Source organism: Callithrix jacchus, chromosome 9 (assembly GCF_049354715.1).
Source record: "Callithrix jacchus isolate 240 chromosome 9, calJac240_pri, whole genome shotgun sequence".
Taxonomy (NCBI): Eukaryota; Metazoa; Chordata; class Mammalia; order Primates; family Cebidae; genus Callithrix; species Callithrix jacchus.
Genome location: NC_133510.1, coordinates 122,515,135 through 122,532,931, shown reverse-complemented (window position 1 = coordinate 122,532,931; position 17,797 = coordinate 122,515,135). Strand labels below are relative to the sequence as shown.

The 17,797-nt window shown below is 42.8% G+C and overlaps 1 protein-coding gene across 5 annotated transcripts in view; it reads right to left on the bottom strand.

Moving 5' to 3' along the window:
- CCDC60 (coiled-coil domain containing 60) overlaps positions 1-17,797 on the bottom strand; it is a 216,865-nt gene that overhangs the window by 123,375 nt on the left and 75,693 nt on the right. For all 5 annotated transcript variants that reach the window (XM_035257788.2, XM_035257790.2, XM_035257789.2 and 2 more), the window contains one exon: positions 489-568. In XM_035257788.2, the coding sequence (XP_035113679.1) occupies positions 489-568 (80 nt within the window). The remainder of the gene's footprint in view (positions 1-488; positions 569-17,797) is intronic.

Here is a 17,797-nt window from a genome sequence, read left to right as displayed (position 1 = left end):
CATATGAGGGGCACTTCATCTGCTTTATTTCACTCAGTTCTTCTAACAACCTCCGATTACTCGTATCTTACAGGTAGGGAAAGAGAGGCCCAGAGAGTTCAAGTAACTCCTCCAGCATCCCAGTAGCAGGTAGCAGGGCCAGAATTTGAGAATGACTCTGAACATGGTATCATCATGTGGGTCTGGAGTAAAAAGGGAAGTTTTTTCTGGAGCATGGGGGAACTCTCTTGAGTTAGATTCAGGTCCAAAAAGAAAAGCAGAGGGGACACCAGGAAGGCGGCTGAGGGTTGGCATGACATGGGTACTCCCTAGAAAGTCCAACCACAAAACCAATCCTGTCCTCTGCTCCTCCCTGGGTTACCCTCCTGTAAGTCCAGGGTTTAGGGTTGGGGGATGCTGGGACTGGGCAAGGACTTGAAGGCAACACCCCACTGCCTGCTCATGCCTGTTGGGTTGTCTATGGATCATTCCCTGCTGGGCTCACTCACCGGCTTCGTATAAGGTCCTTTTTGAGGTTTATTATTTCCTTGTCCATACACTTGATGCTCTTTATTGGCTTGTCTGGGACCTGATGAAAAGACAAGGGGTGAAAGTGAAAGGAGTGTTGTTACCATGGTTACAAATGGAGCCAGGCACAGGAGGCTCATGGGTTTATCTGAGAGGTATGGCTGGGTTTGAGGGGTCCTGGGCAGCACAGAGTCTACCTTGACACTGAAGAGGGGGGCGGCCGTGTAACACAGTGGACACAGTAAGGGCTTTGAAGACAGGTGGACCTGAGCTCTGATCCTGGTTCTGTCTGGTGACCAGCTGTGTGACTTTGAACAAATTACTCAATCTCGCTGAAGAATCTGGGCTTCAATTTCTTCAGTAGAATGGGAGAATCACTCCTACTCTGTTTTGAGGATTAAATTAATTGCTAAATTCCTCACTTATAGCAAGCATTAGATAAATGGAAGTGACTACCATTAGCATTACACTTAAAGCAAAAAATTAGGCATTAAAAATAATTATTGTTGGTGGTTTTAGCAGCTGATTTGGAGAGCTGAATCTTGTCAATGTAAAGATACAAATGTACTTTCCCTCTCTTCCTGCCCCCACAGCAGATTAATTTTCCTTGACTATACATAGGGGAAAGCTCACGTTACTCAGAAGTTGATACAGACTCAACATAAAGAAGAGAGATAAATTAACTATATTATATATTTTTTATTATTACTATGTTTAGAGACAGGATCACACTGTCACTCAGGCTGGAGTGCAACTCACTGCAGCCTCAAGCTCCGTGGCCCAAGACATCCTCTTGCTTCAGTCTCCCGAGTAAGGCTGGCATTACAGGTTTGAGCCATCATACTTGAAAAATTATGTTTCAGTATAAAAGTCATTTTTCTCAACCCCAAGGGAGAAACAATAATATGAATATTATCTGGATTATCTTGTCTTGAAATTTTCCTGCACCTTACGATTTTTTTTTTTTAAAAAAAGAATACTAAGAAATGATGGGAAAATGGGTGCTCTCAGATAAAGCTAGTAAATACTCTGTGCTGGCAATCCAGAAGGGCATCCAGATGCTTTAGAAATGAGCATGTCCTTAGATCCAACAACTCTGCTGTCAAGAATTCTAGGGAAATAGACTTTCATGGGCATAGAGGTTCATCAACAAAACTGTCCCCAGGATGCTGCTGGTAATAGCAAACTATTGGAAAACAACTTGCAACTCACAATAGAAGACAGGTTAAATAACTATGGTGCATCTAAACAATGAAATACTCTGAAGCAATTAAGTGTAATGGCAACATAATGTAAGTATGTTTATTGATATATAAAGATGTTTGATTTCTTTGAGTCAAAAGACACCTTGCAAAGTAATATTCATAGCATGATTGTTTTTGTTTTTGAAAAATGATCTGTGTGGATAGACACATATCAAAGATATGAAATGACATAGTTCCAAAATGCAGTGATTCTCTCTGGGGGTGAGATTGTGGCAGGTTTCATTTCCTTTTCTTAGCTGATATGCATTTCCTATAACTTTGCAGTAAATATTAATTAATTACATAGTGAAAGAGAAAAGATTTGAAAAGTAAATGGCAAGGTGAAATATGACAAAGGCTAGTTGGTAGTACTGTTCTGAGAGTGTTTTTTGAAGGCGGGGTGAGAACACGTTGGGTGCTCACTAACAGAAATCCCAATATCGACGTGTTGGGGAGGCAAAGTAATTTCCCTGGAGCCACTATCAGTGAAATTGGGCTACGATGCCTGCTTCTCTGGGGCTTTGAAAGTAAAAGGTGAGAAGTACAGTTGTTTCAGAGTTGAATGATGTTTGTGGCAGAGTTGGGTAGGAGACAGTGGGAGACGAAGTGGAGGAAGGAACTGCTTCCGGCCTACTTGATTCCATTTTTTCCTGGGTTGGCCAATACATGTTTCCATGTAAGGCAGCACAGATAAAGGGTGAAGAGTCTATGACAATTCCACAGAGTATTTGTAACTGCAGCTATTGCTTCCCCACTCAAGAAAGTGGGGCCAGGCACATTGGCTCATGCCTGTAATCCTCAGATTTGGGGGAGGTGAAGCAGGAGGATGGCTTGAGCTCAGGAATTTGAGACCAGACTGGGCAATGTGACAAAATCCTGTCTCTACAAAAAAATACAAAAACATTAGCCAAGCATGTGGTGGTACATGCCTGTGACCTGAGATCGTGCCATTGTATTCCAGCCTGGATGACAGAGTGAGACCTTGTCTCAAAAAAAAAAAAAAAAACAGAGAGAGAGGAAAAAACAAAGGAAAATATAAAGAATGCAAAACAACAAAACAAAAGATGTGGATAGCCTTGAATCAGGTCAACTGGATAGGAAACAATGAAATCATTTACAAATTTTGTCTTTGGTTGCTATTAGTAATGAATTACAAGTACTATTTCTTGCTCATCTCAGTATACCAGGGGGCCTCAAGAACCCCTTGGCTGGAAATTGATGACAGACCCATCAGTGTTCATGGGTGAAGTGGGTGGAGAGACCAACCTCTGAGAGGCATGTAAGGAACTACAGGAGTTTCCCAAGCTTTTGCATAATGAACATTCATTTGTGTCACACATCCAACATCTGTTCACCCTCTGTCTTGATACCAGTTATTTCCCTGGTTAGCCCTTTGCCTTTTCTTTAGTTGGCGCTTGCATTTTGGGAGATGCTCATGGTATTGGCAGCAGATGAGGCCCTGAATAACTGAAGCCAAACAGCACAAACCTGTCAAAGTGGTTGGTTTATGGATGGTCATGTGACCCAGTTTGAGCAAATGAGATGCAAGCACTTTCCAGGGGCTTCTGGGAAGCACAGGCAGAGATATTCTCCTTCCTCACTGACTAGAAATGGGGGAAATGATATTCCTTGGGAGTTGCTCACAGCCATTTTGTGCTTATGAGGGTAGCCAGTCTTGGGCAAAGATGATGTGTAGGAAAGGCAGAGAAGAGAGAGAAAAACCCATCCCATAGCACCTTGTTAAACTGATCAAGCTTCATTGGATCTTGACTTTTCATGAACATTTCCTTTATTATTTATAACAGCTTAAATTAGGTTTTCTGTTACCTGCAGCCACAAAATTCTATCTGAAATGCATTCCTCTCTTGGGAGTGGCAAAACAGCTAAAAGACTGAGACTTATTTTAACTAGTTTTTCTTCCTTTCCATCACTGCTTTTGAGGCATCAAGATCAGACGACCCCATTCTGGTATATTTCATGGTGAAAGCAATGAGATTGGCCATGTTGAGATCAAATATTTTAAAATGAGGTTGCCTGTCTTTCTAATCCCACTTATTTTGGAGGACCTCATTATATATTTCCTGCAGGCCCAAAGTAACTTTCCAAAAAGATGCTGTGAACTAAGCATACTTATAAATGAAGGAAAAATAAGCACATCAGACATTTTCCTGCCAGATAATTTGAAAATACACGATTGAAACCCTGTTTTATGCCATGGTCATGTCTTCAACATTCTCCCAAACATCTTAAATTTCACCTTCCTCATGAAACAACTATGATAATGTCCAACATTCAAGCATTATTTTTTCAAATGTCACCTAATGATAGCTGTCTGTGCACCAGGAATTCACATATTGTGCTTACACAATTACTCTTAAGTGGATTTGGGATTGGTACTGAATTGTGTCCTCAACTTGACACCAACTTTAGCAGCATGAGGTGGCCCCGCTTAAGCCTCACAACTGTCAGCATTTCAATGGAGTCTCAGGAAACCATTTTTGGCAAAGTATAATTTTGTAATTACAAATATAACTTTATGATTATAACTCTATAATTATAGTTTTGTTTAAAATTATAATAAGCCAACAGAAATAACTAGTTGTCAGGACATTTATGAACATCATTTGATATTAACACAATAAAAAGTTTATAAAGCACTCAAAAATAAGCCTCTCTACAACCTTTCTGGAGGCCAATTTAGACATGTGTGTGACAGGCTTTAAAAATACATATCCTCTTGCCCCAGCCAAGGAAATTATGTCACCAGGATGAAAAGATTTATCCCCAAGGATATCTATCACAGCAGTGTGAATAATAGTGAAAAATACCTAAATGTCCCGCAGTAGGCATTGTGGGGATAAATCATGGTCTATCCAGACAGAGGTATGTGATGCATTTGAGTCTTGGTGCTACCACTTAGTGTTGCTATAGCTGTTTATTTACTAATGTGGAAAGCTGGTAATGGAACATAATTTCAGATGAAAAATGCATGCTACACAATGTAAAGACAGTAGATGATAGAGAAGTTTTAAGATTTATACTGATAAAATCTATAGAAATTTCCAGAAATGTATGTGATCTGATACAAATGGTTTTAAAATACTGATATATGACAAGACATATATATATAATAATATAATAAGCTGGAAGTAAATACAATAAATTGTTAATAGAGATGTTATCTCAGGGTGTTTGAATTATAGGCAATTAATAATTTTTTGTTTTGGTTATCTCTTTTCCTAATTTGTCTACAATTTACAGAGATTAATTTTAATAAAATAATAGCATTTTTCATGTTTGTAAAGCAATTTTGACTAATTCTGTCAAGGCAGGCAAAGTAGAAATGTTTAATGCCAATTAAAATGGAGTCATCTGAGAGTCTGGAATGATGTAAGCTAATAGTTTATTTTAACATATTGGATCAGGCAGAATCTAGGCAGGAGATCAGAGCTCATGACAGGTAGTTGAACAGAGGGAATTTAATTCAGGGGAGCAGTTACAAAGGTGCTAGAAGAGCTCAAAAGTCACATAAAGGATGGTGAGGCAAGCTAGAGATTAGCAAAAGGAAACCTCTACCATCTCCAGGGCTGGAAAAATTAAGGGAAGAGGCGACCTTCAGAAGCCCTGGAATCGGGCCATGTGGCATAAGCTAGACTTATGGAGGAGATATAGCTCCAGCTGGAGGTACACCATAAGCCAAATGAGAGAAACGGCAAAATGCCCTGGCTTCTGTTTAACGAGCACCCTTCGGTTTCCTGCTGGTGCCTCCTATTGGCTGAACCTACCTGGAAGCCAGCTGCAAGGGCACCTGGGAAATGTGGTTCACAAGCATCAGCCCACCGTGGGGAGCAGGAAATGGAAATGAGGGTGAAAGCAAGTGATTATTGTACAACGTATGCAAATGCCTTGGCCCCAGGCCACTTTTGGACTATAAAGCAGGTCTGCCTCTTAATTTAACCAAGGATTCCTTTACAGATGATAACTTTGGATATTCCTTTTGATCTTAAGCCTGAGGTTTCCAGAGTTTTCCATGGCTTAAATGCATATCCAGAATTGTGATCATGCCCCTCGCTCCCTCCAAAAAATTATTATCAAAAATCATGATTCTAGGGTATTCAGAACCCTCCTACTTCTCCCAGTTTCTCCAAATCTTTGTAGATCATTTCCCCTCCCATCAAATCTTATCTGTTCTACTTCCCACATTGTTAGATCTTTATACTCCTTACTGACACTCATTTATGTGTCTCCCTACCCAGGTAACATATTTGTAATACAACTTCACATTTAATATTTTATTCTGGTTTTGACACCAATGAGCATTGTATTGTGTTGTGTTGGTGCAAAAGTAATTGTGGTTTTTGCCACTGAAATTCACTTACCATTGAATGAATGCCAAAAATTCATTTGCCATTGAAATAGCAAAAACCACAATAACCAATCTAATAGAAAATCAGGAAAAGATAAAAAAATTAGGAGAAAATAAAAACCAAGCAAAACCCGATCACCATCTGATACAGTTTGGATCTGTATCTCCACCCAAATCTCATGTTGAAATGTAATTCCTAATGCTGGAGGTGGATCCTTGTGGGAGGTGACTGGATCAGGGGGTAGTTTCTCATGGTTTAACACCATGACCCTTGGTACTGTCCTTTCAATAGTGATTTCTTGTGAAATCTGGTTGTTTAAAAGTGTGCGGCAATGTATGTTTATTGTGGCACTGTTCACAATAGCAAAGACTTGAAACCAACCCAAATGCCCATCAATGATAGACTGGATAAAGAAAATGTGGCACATATACACCATGGAATAGTATGCAGCCATAAAAAAGGATGAGTTCATGTCCTTTGCAGGGCCATGGATGAAGCTGGAAACCATCATTTTCAATAAACTGACACACAAACAGAAAACCAAACACCGCATGTTCTCACTCATAAGTGGGCGCTGAACAATGAGAACACATTGACACAGGGAGGGGAACAGCACACACCGGGGCCTGTCAGGGGTGGGGTCTAGGGGAGGGATAGCAGAGGGTGGGGAAATCGGGGAGGGATAGCATTAGGAGAATTACCTAATGTAGACGATGAGGTGATGGATGCAGTAAACCACCATAGCATATGTATACCTATGTAACAAACGTGCACATTCTGCATATGTACCCCAGAACTTACCATATAATTTTTTTAAAAAGTGTGTGGCATTTCTCCCATCTCTCTCTTGGTCCTGCTCCTACCATGTAAGATGCCTGCTCACGCCTTGCCTTCTGCTATGAGTGAAAGCTCCCGAGGCCTCCCCAGAAGCAGATGCCAGCATCATGCTTCCTGTACAACCTGCGAAACTGTGAGCCAATTAAACCTCTTTTCTGTATAAGTTACCCAGCCTCAGGTATTTCTTTAGAGCAGTGTGAGAATGGACTAATACAAATCTCTGCAGATATCATTTTTGTGCTTCATGATGACTCCCAGCCTGGTTGCATAAAAGGCATCTTGGGGACAGTTGATTTTGATTTTCTGTCTTTGCTTCCCTTAGATGTGCCATTGGCTTCAGAGCTTTCAGTTTTCCCATTGCTCTGCAGAGCACGGGTGATGACTCCATTCTTTGTTTCCTAGAAAACACAGTCAAGTCTCTTCCCTGCCCACCTTTCCTACAGCATGTGTGAACACCATCCTTTCTATTATTGCCCCAGTGAGTTGTTGAGAGCAGAATCATGAGAAACACCACGTGATGTCCTGTACTGTACCAGGCTAAAAGGTGGTAAATGGGGGTGGGAGGCCTGGTAGGAGTGGAGCATGAGCATGCACAGACTCACAGCGGACTCTTAGATGGGGATGGTTTTCTTGGCAGATATACTTACATTCAATATTCATGTGCTGGGGCTGTTTAAATAATAACATCTGGAAGTGATGTGGTTTAACCTGATGGCTGAGAAGTGGAATGTGGCAGGAAAGGATGCAAAGATCGTTGTTGTCAGAAAGACCTTGAGTCCTGGCCCTGCCACTTAGGAGTTCAGTGACCTTCAGTGAGGTACCTTTACTTCCCATCTGTGAAATGGAACTAATGCCAATTCTACCAGTCACATTATTGTTCTCCTATGTAGTATATGTGCACCATCCCAAAGGCGTTCTTCTTTTTTTGAGATGGAGTCTCGCTCTGTCACCAGGCTAGAGTGCAGTGGTGTGATCTCAGCTTACTGTAAACTCCACCTCCTGGATTCAAATGATTCCCCTGCCTCAGCCTCCAGAGTAGCTGGGACTACAGGCACACACCACCATGCCCAGCTAAGTTTTTGTATTTTAGTAGAGATGGGGTTTCACCATGTTGGCCAGGCTCATCTTGAACTCCTAACCTCATGATCCACTCGCCTCAGCCTCCCAAAGTGCTGGGATTACTGGCGTGAGCCCCCGTGCCTGGCCCCAAGTACGTTCTTATATGAAATTGATGATTCCACTGATTCCTTGCCGTATTACTATTTCCATTCTATTGGGGAACAAGTGAAGGCTTAAAAAGGTGAAACTGACTTGCTACTAAGTGTCAAAGCCTGGATTTGAACTCAAGTTCAAGTGACATTGAAGCATGTGTTCTTAATCACTACTCCATTCTGCATCCCCATCCCCCTTCCCCTAGTTTGCATAGTGGGGACTACCTGAAGGGTAGCAGTTGCTAGCTATTGATTTACAGATACTACCTCCAAAAGTCTTCCACTGAATTTTGTTAGATTTCATCATAAAGAATTTAATATGGCAGAAAATCAGAATGATTTGTTGAAGGTCATGGCCGGAAAGCCAATCTTCTACTTATCTGTTGTTCTCTGTGTTTTATGAAAGAATGTTCTGAACTCATCTTTGTATGATCTACTTCCTAGAATCAGATTAAGATGGAAATGAATTCCTGTTAAATGCACCCGGGCTGATACAGACATCAGGGAAACAAACAGCTGGGATGCTCCGTCGAGGGGCGAGGGGGAAGGGAGACTGAAAAGACAGCACTGAGAAGCACACATGCTGATTAACAAATTTCAGACTCATCACGGAGAAGCTATAAAGAACGGAGTAGGCGGGATCATGGGGAGCACACACGTCAACCCGGAGGCCTTAGCTTGCACACTGATGTTTAAGTTTGTGGTGGCTTTAAAATTTTTATTTTTTAAATTTTTGTGGGTACATAATAGGTGCATATATTTATGGGATACATAAGATGTTTCGATACAGGCATGCAATGTGAAATAAGCACATCACGGAGAATAGGGTATCCATCCCCTCAAGCATTTACCCTTTGAGTTATAAACAGTTCAATTACACTTTTAGTTATTTAAAAGCGTAAGTTATTATTGACTATAGTCAACCTGCTGTGCTATCAAATAGTAGGTCTTATTCATTCTGTCTTTTTGTACCCATTAACCATTCCCACCTTCTGCTCCCCGTCCCCCACTATCCTCCCCAGCCTCTGGGAACCATCCTTCTACTCTCTATGTCCATTAGTTCACTTGTTTTGATTTTCAGATCCCACAAATAAGTGATAACATGCGATGTTTGTCTTTCTGTGGCTTGTTTCACTTAACACACTTAACATAATGATCTCCAGTTCCATCCATGTTGTTGCAAAGTACTGGATCTCATTCTCTGTTTGTGGCTAAATAACACTCCATTTTGGTGGTTTTATGATGATAATGGGCAGTTTCTTTTGGGGAGAGTGAGGATTTTTTTGTCATAAGGACATACGATGGGTATCTACCTACATAGAGATAACCCAGAATTAGCGACCTCATCCACACACAGACCCTTCAAACTGAAAAAGGAAGTTTGCTATAGAATTATTTAGCAGTTCTTTGTTGAAGGCAGGTTGCATCCTTCATAGAATATTTTGCTTCAACCTCCCTCCCCCCCCATCTTCTTATGGACTCAGGAGAAAATAGGTTGGGGGTCTGTGGATTGGCAGGGAGAGGTGGTGGAGGAAGGGACTGTCATCTGGGGAGATGAGCAAGTCCTCTGCTGAGAACTTAGGGAAGACAAAGTAGCAGGAGTCCTCTGGGAAGAGGAGGAGAAGGAACAATGGTCCCTGGGAAGGAAGCTTCTGATACTCAGCTTCTGGTACAGGGCTTGGCTCTACATTCTTTCTGTCATTGCTGAATGAATGAGAAGATGAATCCATCAGAGTCTCAAGGTTTAACCCCACAGGTTAATGATGAGTTACAAAGGAAATGAGGTACCCATATAACGGTGAGGTCTGGTGGACATCACTTTAACCATCACGGCTGTGCTTAGCATCAGCAGTGATAGGACCGACTCTTATCAGGTGCACCTGAAGTGATGCACTGAGAAGGGCACACCATCACCTACATGGTCACATTACCTACATGCATGTCCTGCCCAATGTGAATCTAATCATGAGAAAGCAATCAGAAAAATAATAAGATCATTTTGCAAAATAGGTGACCTTGACTCTTAAAAGATGTCAATGTCTGTGTCCATTGGGACCTCTGGGAAGCAGACAAGGAGAAAGGAGTACAAAATGCTCATTGCGGGTAAGCCCATGAAAGAGAAAAGGAGGAGGAAGTGAGATTTGGCAGGAGAGCCTCAGACCACGATGCAGATCTGACAAAGTCCAGCCAATGCAACAGGGAGCGCCAGAGCAAAGATTGCTTGATTAAGTCCAAGCTCAAGGCAGAAATGGCCAGAGCCCACTGATGGGGGGTTTCTGGGGAAGATTCAGACTTCTGCTGCAGGAAAGCTGCTGTGGATGCGGGCAGTGTCAGCAGCTGGAGACTCTCAACTACCTGTGCCTCCTGCTGGCAAGTTCTTTCTCGGAGACAAATGCAAGGGATACATCTCTTTGTCTTCTAACAATATCATTATAGAGGAAGAAGGCAGAAGATCTGTTTCTTTAGGACACCAAGGGTCACAACAACTCAATGCAATGCATGGTCCCTTGTTTGAATGCTGGATTGGAGACAAAGCTATAAAGGGCATGACTGGGACAACTAGGGGCATTTGCATAGGAACTGTATGTTCAATAAGAGCATTGGGGCGCACATCTGCAATCCTTGCAGTTTGGAGGCTGAGGTGAGTGGATCACCTGAGGTCAGGAGCTCGAGATCAGCCTGGCCAACATGGTGAAATCCTGTCTCTATAAAAAATACAAAAATTAGCCAGACATGGTGACATGCACCTGTAGTCCCAGCTACTGAGGAGCCTGAGGCAGGAGAATCGTTTAAACCCAGGAGGCAGAGGCTGCAGTGAGCCAAGATCATGCCACTGCACTCCAGCCTGGGGAATTGAGTGAGACTCCATCTCAAAAAAAAAAAAAAAAAAAAAAAAAAAAAAAAAGAGAGAGAGAGAGAATAACATTGGATTAATGTTATTAATGGATTAATGAAATTTCCGTGTTAACTGTATTGTGACTATGAAGGGGAATGTCCTTAGGTAAGACATGCTCAAGTGTTTAGGTGTGAAGTGCCTACAGGGCTCAGCCTAAAACAGTTGTAAATATGCACACATATTATATATATAGTACACACATACACATATACACACATATATGCATATATAAATATGTATGAAAAATATCATGGCAAAATGTTAAAGAAAAACCCGGCAGAAAGATAACATTGTGAATTTATGTTAAGGGTATTTGCCTGTTATACTATTTTAGCAAACTTTCTGTAGGTTTGAAATCTTTACAATGAAAAGTTGGGGAAAAATATGAAGTGACTGAAACCCCAGTTACAGGTTTTCCCTTGCTGCAATTAATTTGCTTGGGTCTTCTTTAAATGTCACTGAAGCAGGACTGCCTTACGGAAGCCATGCTTGGGGAATAAAGGAAGGGTCCGGGCTTCTTGCTGACATTCAGGGTGGAGGCTTAGATGAATTTGGGAAATAAAGGCAGGACCCATGCCCCTGAGGCTGGAGAAATTGTGGCCCAGCAGAGCATACAAGTCACCACCTGTCATAGAGTTTTTTGGTTGATTTGTTTGTTTTGCCTAAGTTTTGAGGCCCTGGCTAGATCAGTCAGTCCCTCTTCTTGAGGAGTTAATTAAGGTCCTGTCTTAACCACTTCCTTTACTGGGCTCTCTGGGGCCACTATGCATCTGCTTAGGACCAGATACTAGTTAAATAACTAGGGGGACAGAGCCTGATTGTATCTGATAGAGGAGAAGTAACTCCATGAAAGGCAATTCGGTGCTCTAGGAAGGGGGATTACATGCCTGTCAGCCAGAAGCCAATAAAATATATAAAATAAGAGAGGGAGGAAAAAGAGAGGTAGAAAGAGAAATCTGGCTGATGTATTCCAAAAAGTAAAGATAAACTGTTCCCTCCTCCAGGCAACATCCCAGGCTGGTTAATAAGATCTCTCATCCTCAGGATGACTGAAGTTTGGGACCAAATCGCTATTTGTTGTGGCGGATTTTTGTACATTGTACAACGTAGCATCTCCCCTGCAAGTTACAACAATCAAAATGTCCCCAGACATTGCCAAGTGTCCTCTGGGAAGCAAAATCACCGTCAACTGAGAAACGCTGAATTAAACCTTGATGACGGGAGGAGGAGGGGAATCTCTTTACAAAGACTCCATTCTAAATCCTGGCCCATTCCTTGATTTGTGGGGAAATTTTTGAAAAAACTCAGGGCACCTGAAAAAAATTAAAACAGCAAAATAAACATTCTATTTGATGCCATGCAATTTATCTGTTCTTCAGTCCTGCTTCAGGCTGGAGCCTTCTTACCACCTATAAAGTTGTTTTGAAGTAAAAAAAATCTGTTGAGCTGTGTGAGGAAAGTTGTAATCAGCAGGGATTTTTCCCCCTTCCCAAAGATTCCAATTTTTCAGTGTAAGTCCTATTTGTTCTTTGTGTAGGGCCTCAGTAATAAAGAACTTCATCTACCCTCGATGGCCATTTTGAACGTAGCTGGATGTTCCTCACTGGAGTGTGTTTGTGGATGAGTCCTCCCTAGTTTGTCCTACAGTAGACATTGACTTATTTAATCCTCACACCAACCCATTCCTTATTCCTGTTTTCCTGAAAAGGAAACCCAGTATCTGAGAGGTCAAGTCACTTATTCAAGGTCACAGAGATAGAAAGTGGGAAAACTCAGTGCCCTCCAATCCTTGATATCTTTCCCTACCCATGTCTAATCCAGGGGTCAGCAAACTACAGCCTGTGGCTGGCTTTTGTATATTACAGTTTTATTGGGTCACAGTCACACCCATGTGCTTATTATGGTTTATGGATGTTTTCCTGTTATAACAGCAGAGTGTAGTAGCTGTTTCAGAGGCTGCACAGCCTGCACAGCCTGGAATGTTTACTATTTGGCCCTTTTGAGAAAACGTTTATCTTTTAACTCTTTGCTGGGATGCATTCCTTGGTCTCTCTAAGCCTGGGAGGCTGTCATATAAGGATGCACAGGTTGAACACTGCACAACTCTGGAGAGAGACACTATTTGCATTTTAGTCAATGTGAATGGAGTCTCTCTTTAAGTAGTCAGTGGAAAAAAGGTGTGTCTAAGTCACGTAAATTGACAAATTATTGAAGAATTGCCACACATCAGCACTGTGCTAAGCATTTTGCATTATCAGTCTCGTTTACTTCTTCCGATAACCCAGTGAGATGGCTATTAAAAAAACCCTTTTATGGAAGGAGAAATGGAGGCATAGATGATAGTTGTTCAAGGTTACATAACTGGTTAGTGGTCAGAACCAGGACGAGAACCCTGGTCTTCCTGCATTTAAAACTAGGTTTCGGGCCAGGTGTGGTCACTCATGCCTGTAATCCCAGGACTTTGAGAGGGCCAGATGGGAGGATCGGTTGAGGCCAGGAGTTTAAGACCAGCCTGGGGAACATAGTGAGAACTTCCTCACTACAAAAAACAAAACAATTACCTGCACATGGTGGCATGCACCTGTAGCCCTTGCTACTCAGGAGGCTGAGGCAGGAGGATCACTTAAACCTGAGAGTTTGAGGTTATGATGAGCTATGATTGCACCATTGCACTCCAGTCTGGGCAACAGTGTAAGACCCTGTCTCTAAAAACAAAACAAAATGAAATACAAAAACAAAAAACAAGACAAAAAAAGTGAGTCCTCAGCCATTAAGACTCCCTGAAAATTCAGTTTTCCCATCCTTTGGGCTGGAAGGAAAGACAATATTATTTCACTATTTTGTTTTTTAAATCCTCCCTGTTTTTAAAGGAGGGTTTGCTGAGAAGGAAGATGAATATAAAGAGGATTGTGGAAGAAACACAGTGAGGATGAATGGTTGGTTCCAGCTAATAAAGACCAGAGTGGCTGGGCGCGGTGGCCCACACCTATAACCCCAGCACTTTGGGAGACTGAGGTGGACAGATCACTTGAGGTCAGGAGTTAGAGACCAGCTTGGCCAACATGGTGAAACCTCGCCTCTACTAAAAATAAAAAATTTAGCTGGGGGTGGTGGTGTATGCCTGTAATCCTAGCTACTTGGGAGGCTGAGGCAGGAGAATCGCTTGAACCCAGGAGGCAGGGCATGCAGTGAGCCGAGATCGCACCACTACACTCCAGCCTGGGCAACAGAGAGAGACCAGACCAGAATGATAGACAGTGGAGGGCTAGGAGGGGACGTGGGGGAAGGGGGAGGGAAGGGGAAACTGATATCCAAGAAAGAACCCAAAAGCTGCTAAAGGACTGTATTATTTTTTCTTGTGTCAGGTGCAGTGTAACCTTCTCTGTCTCTTCTGTGAACTCTTCAGTAAAATTCCCATTATGCACTAGCACATGTGGAGAGGGGATTGTGCTTTGAGGGGCTTGATGAGCCGGCCCCAAGGTGGGCCTGGGGAGCAGAGGTGGGCAAGGGACAGGTTCAGGAAAAAAAAATGTGGAGTCGGAATCCCCTCTCCATGTGCCGCCCCTACGTGTCCCAGGAAAGTCAGCTCTTCTGCACCTCAGGGCTCCCACCTGGCATCTGCCTGGTCTTCATGATGCTGCAGCCAGGATGCTAAGAGGCCCGCTTGGTACACAGGTGAACCAAACAAGCCAAAGAAATGTCACTATACTCTCACTATACCAGGAGTACCTGTAGTTTATACACATTGAATTAATTATGAGCTATTCATGAAAAATGTAACCTAAGTGAGATTACAAAAATGTTCCCCCCAAAATGCCTTGAGGGCCCAGTAAGACTGTCAGTGACCCCCATGGTAGCGATGCAGCAATATAACAGTAGGTGGCGCTAGATGCCATAGCTTTCAATCAAATCCTGGTTTCTTTCAATCTTTCTCTGCCTCCCTCCTCTCTCATTTGATTGAAATGGAAATTGGCTGCCAGCGTCAATGAGCCCCCAGCAGCCCTGAGACTGAGCTGGCATGCCAGCAGCCAATGTGTTATCCACCCAGTTAATTTAAAAAAAAATAATCAAATACATTAATCTCATAAGCTCTTCTGAAAGACTAAGTATGAGGGGCCAGCAGTCCAGCTGTCAGGCTCTGGGAGCCAATGGGAATCTGTACGATGGGCTAGGGGCTGCTGTTCAAAGTCCTGGAGGAGCTGCAGGAAACAGGAGACCCGGGATGTGACAATCCCTGTATTCTGTACCATGAACCTTGCAAATGGCGTGTCTGGAAATGGCAAATGGGCTCCAATCTGAGTGCCAGCTTCAATCAACCCATAAGTAGTCATTCTGTCTGGAGTGCCCTCCAGTCCAATCTTATCAGAAGAAATATCTGTGATTGATTAGCAATGTCTGCCATGGACCCAGCAAGGAACAGCATCAATGATGCCTCATTGCCATTCCTGTGAGGGGTGGGGGGTGGGTTTAGCTGCCATTTCTCATTGAATCTTCATAACCACTCCAAAAGCTGGTAGTGTGATTATTATCCGTATTTTCTGACTAAGAGACTTAAGACCTGGAGAAGTTAAATAACTTGCCGGAGGTCACCCAGCGAGTGAGTGAGGACTAGAACCAGAAGTTCGAACGTATCCAGTTGGCTGGAGGGCTCCCTTTATTGCATATTACACCACAATTTACTTCCTTTCCGGAAATGAAAAAATTTATTTGGCAATTCATCCTGGATAAATGAAACAAAGAGCAGCCTAGGAAAGTATCCTTTCACATTGCCAATGTCCTGGTAAGAAGAATGTGTGTTGCTGGTTAAGCCCCTATGTGGCTTCCATCCATTTTCTGTCTCCCTGGAAGAAGATAAAGTTGACACCTCTGCAACAATCAAGTGAACCCCCTGAAGGTTCAAAGAAACCCAGCCTCCCATTGGCTAATAACTTTTAACTTCATTTTTTAAATGTGAAGAGCAGAAGCAGAGCTGAGCTTAAGCCACTGATGAAAGAGAAATGAACCAAGATTCAGGAGAGCTGGTAGGGGCTTGACTCTTGGGCTGAGCTTTAGGGATATGAATTCTACGATGCTGTCCCCTGGATGCCATCTGATGCCAATTTATATGGATTACCTGCTGAGGCTCAGTGAGGGGCAAGAGCAGCTCACGTATTTCTTAAGTATCTATGAGGAGTTAGAAAATGTCTCAGGATATGGTGCTGAACTAGGGACCATCCCATCCTCAGGGATCTGGTGGTCTCATAGGAGAGACTTAACTACGTTGTAGGGAAGTGCAGGCACCAGACACAGTGTGGGGGCTGGAAGGGCTGTTGGCAGCAATTCAGACTGTGCTGAATGCAAAATGTGAGGGGAAGGGTGAGTCCGGGCTCAGAACATGATACCCCAAAACATGGTGCCTTGGCATGCTAAGTATTTTTGGATGGAAAGAGATGGGGAGGGGCTCAGAAACAAGGTCTCTCTGACTTTCTTTCTACCTCTCCTCTTTCTCCCCCGAGAAGGTCATAGAAATGGGAATTTCTCACCCCCAAGGTGGCTCATAGAAACTAGAACTTCGCTGTCCCAAAGCAAGCCATAAAACCTAGAAAGGCTCCTCTCTGCTGGTTCTATGTGACATGTTTCTGGTCCCATACCTGACAGAGACACAGAAAATCCAAACACACAGGCCTTCCTAGGCACACCTCCCTAAGTTTATTACCTTTAGATCACACCCCTTTTTGTCCAGTCATGTGTCTCTACCACTGTCCACGCTTCTCATCAGACTTAGCATAAAAACACACAGTTTTTCTGGGCTTTTGTTTCTCCTTTTCTGAAGGCTCCCATGTTATGTAAAACTTTGGCTAAAAAAATAATTTTGGCTAGGCATGGTGGTTCACACCTGTGATACTAGCACTTTGGGAGGCCGAGGCAAGCAGATCACTTGAGGCCGGCCTGGCCAACATGGTGAAACCCCATCTCTACTGAAAAAAAAAACAAACAAATATTAGCCGGGTGTAGTAGCGTGCACCTGTAGTCCCAGCTACTTGGGAGGCTGAGGCAGGAGAATCCCTTGAACCCAGAAGGCAGAGGCTGCAGTAAGCCAAGATCACGCCACTGTACTCCATCCAGCTTGGGCGAATGAACGAGACTGCGTCTAAAAAAAATTGTTATGCTTTTCTCTTATTAATATGTCTTTTATTATGAGAATGTCATCCAAGACCCTTGTGATGGGTATGGTAAAGTATTTGACCTTTTCTGCCGTAGAGGTGTTTCAGACAAGGAATCGGAAGGAACTGGAATGGTTGGAATGCAGAGTATGGTGTGTGTGTGTGTGTGTGTGTGTGTGTGTGTGTGTGTGTGTGTGTCTATTGGGGTGTGGTGATGAAGGTTTTTCTGATGTCACCAGGCAGGAGAGAACATTCCTGAAGCTGGTAATGCTGTTGAGAAGCCATTTAAGCAAAATCAGCTTGGGGTGAGGGCCCAGTGAAGGACTGAAGAGGAAGCACTGAGCTTTCTGTTAGTCCATCACTTTGTATTACTTTAGTTTTTTTAAGCAATTAGTATTTTCAGATGGTTTAAAAAACATATCAAAAGGTATGTCACGTTTTAAAATGTATAACTTCCACCTTGTCCTCAAACCATTTATTTCCCTCCCTGAAATGACTAGTGTTATCAAGTTCTTGTGTACCCTTCCAGAGAGATTTGGAAACACACACACACCTACACACACACTCTTACACACATTCTTTCCAACACTAG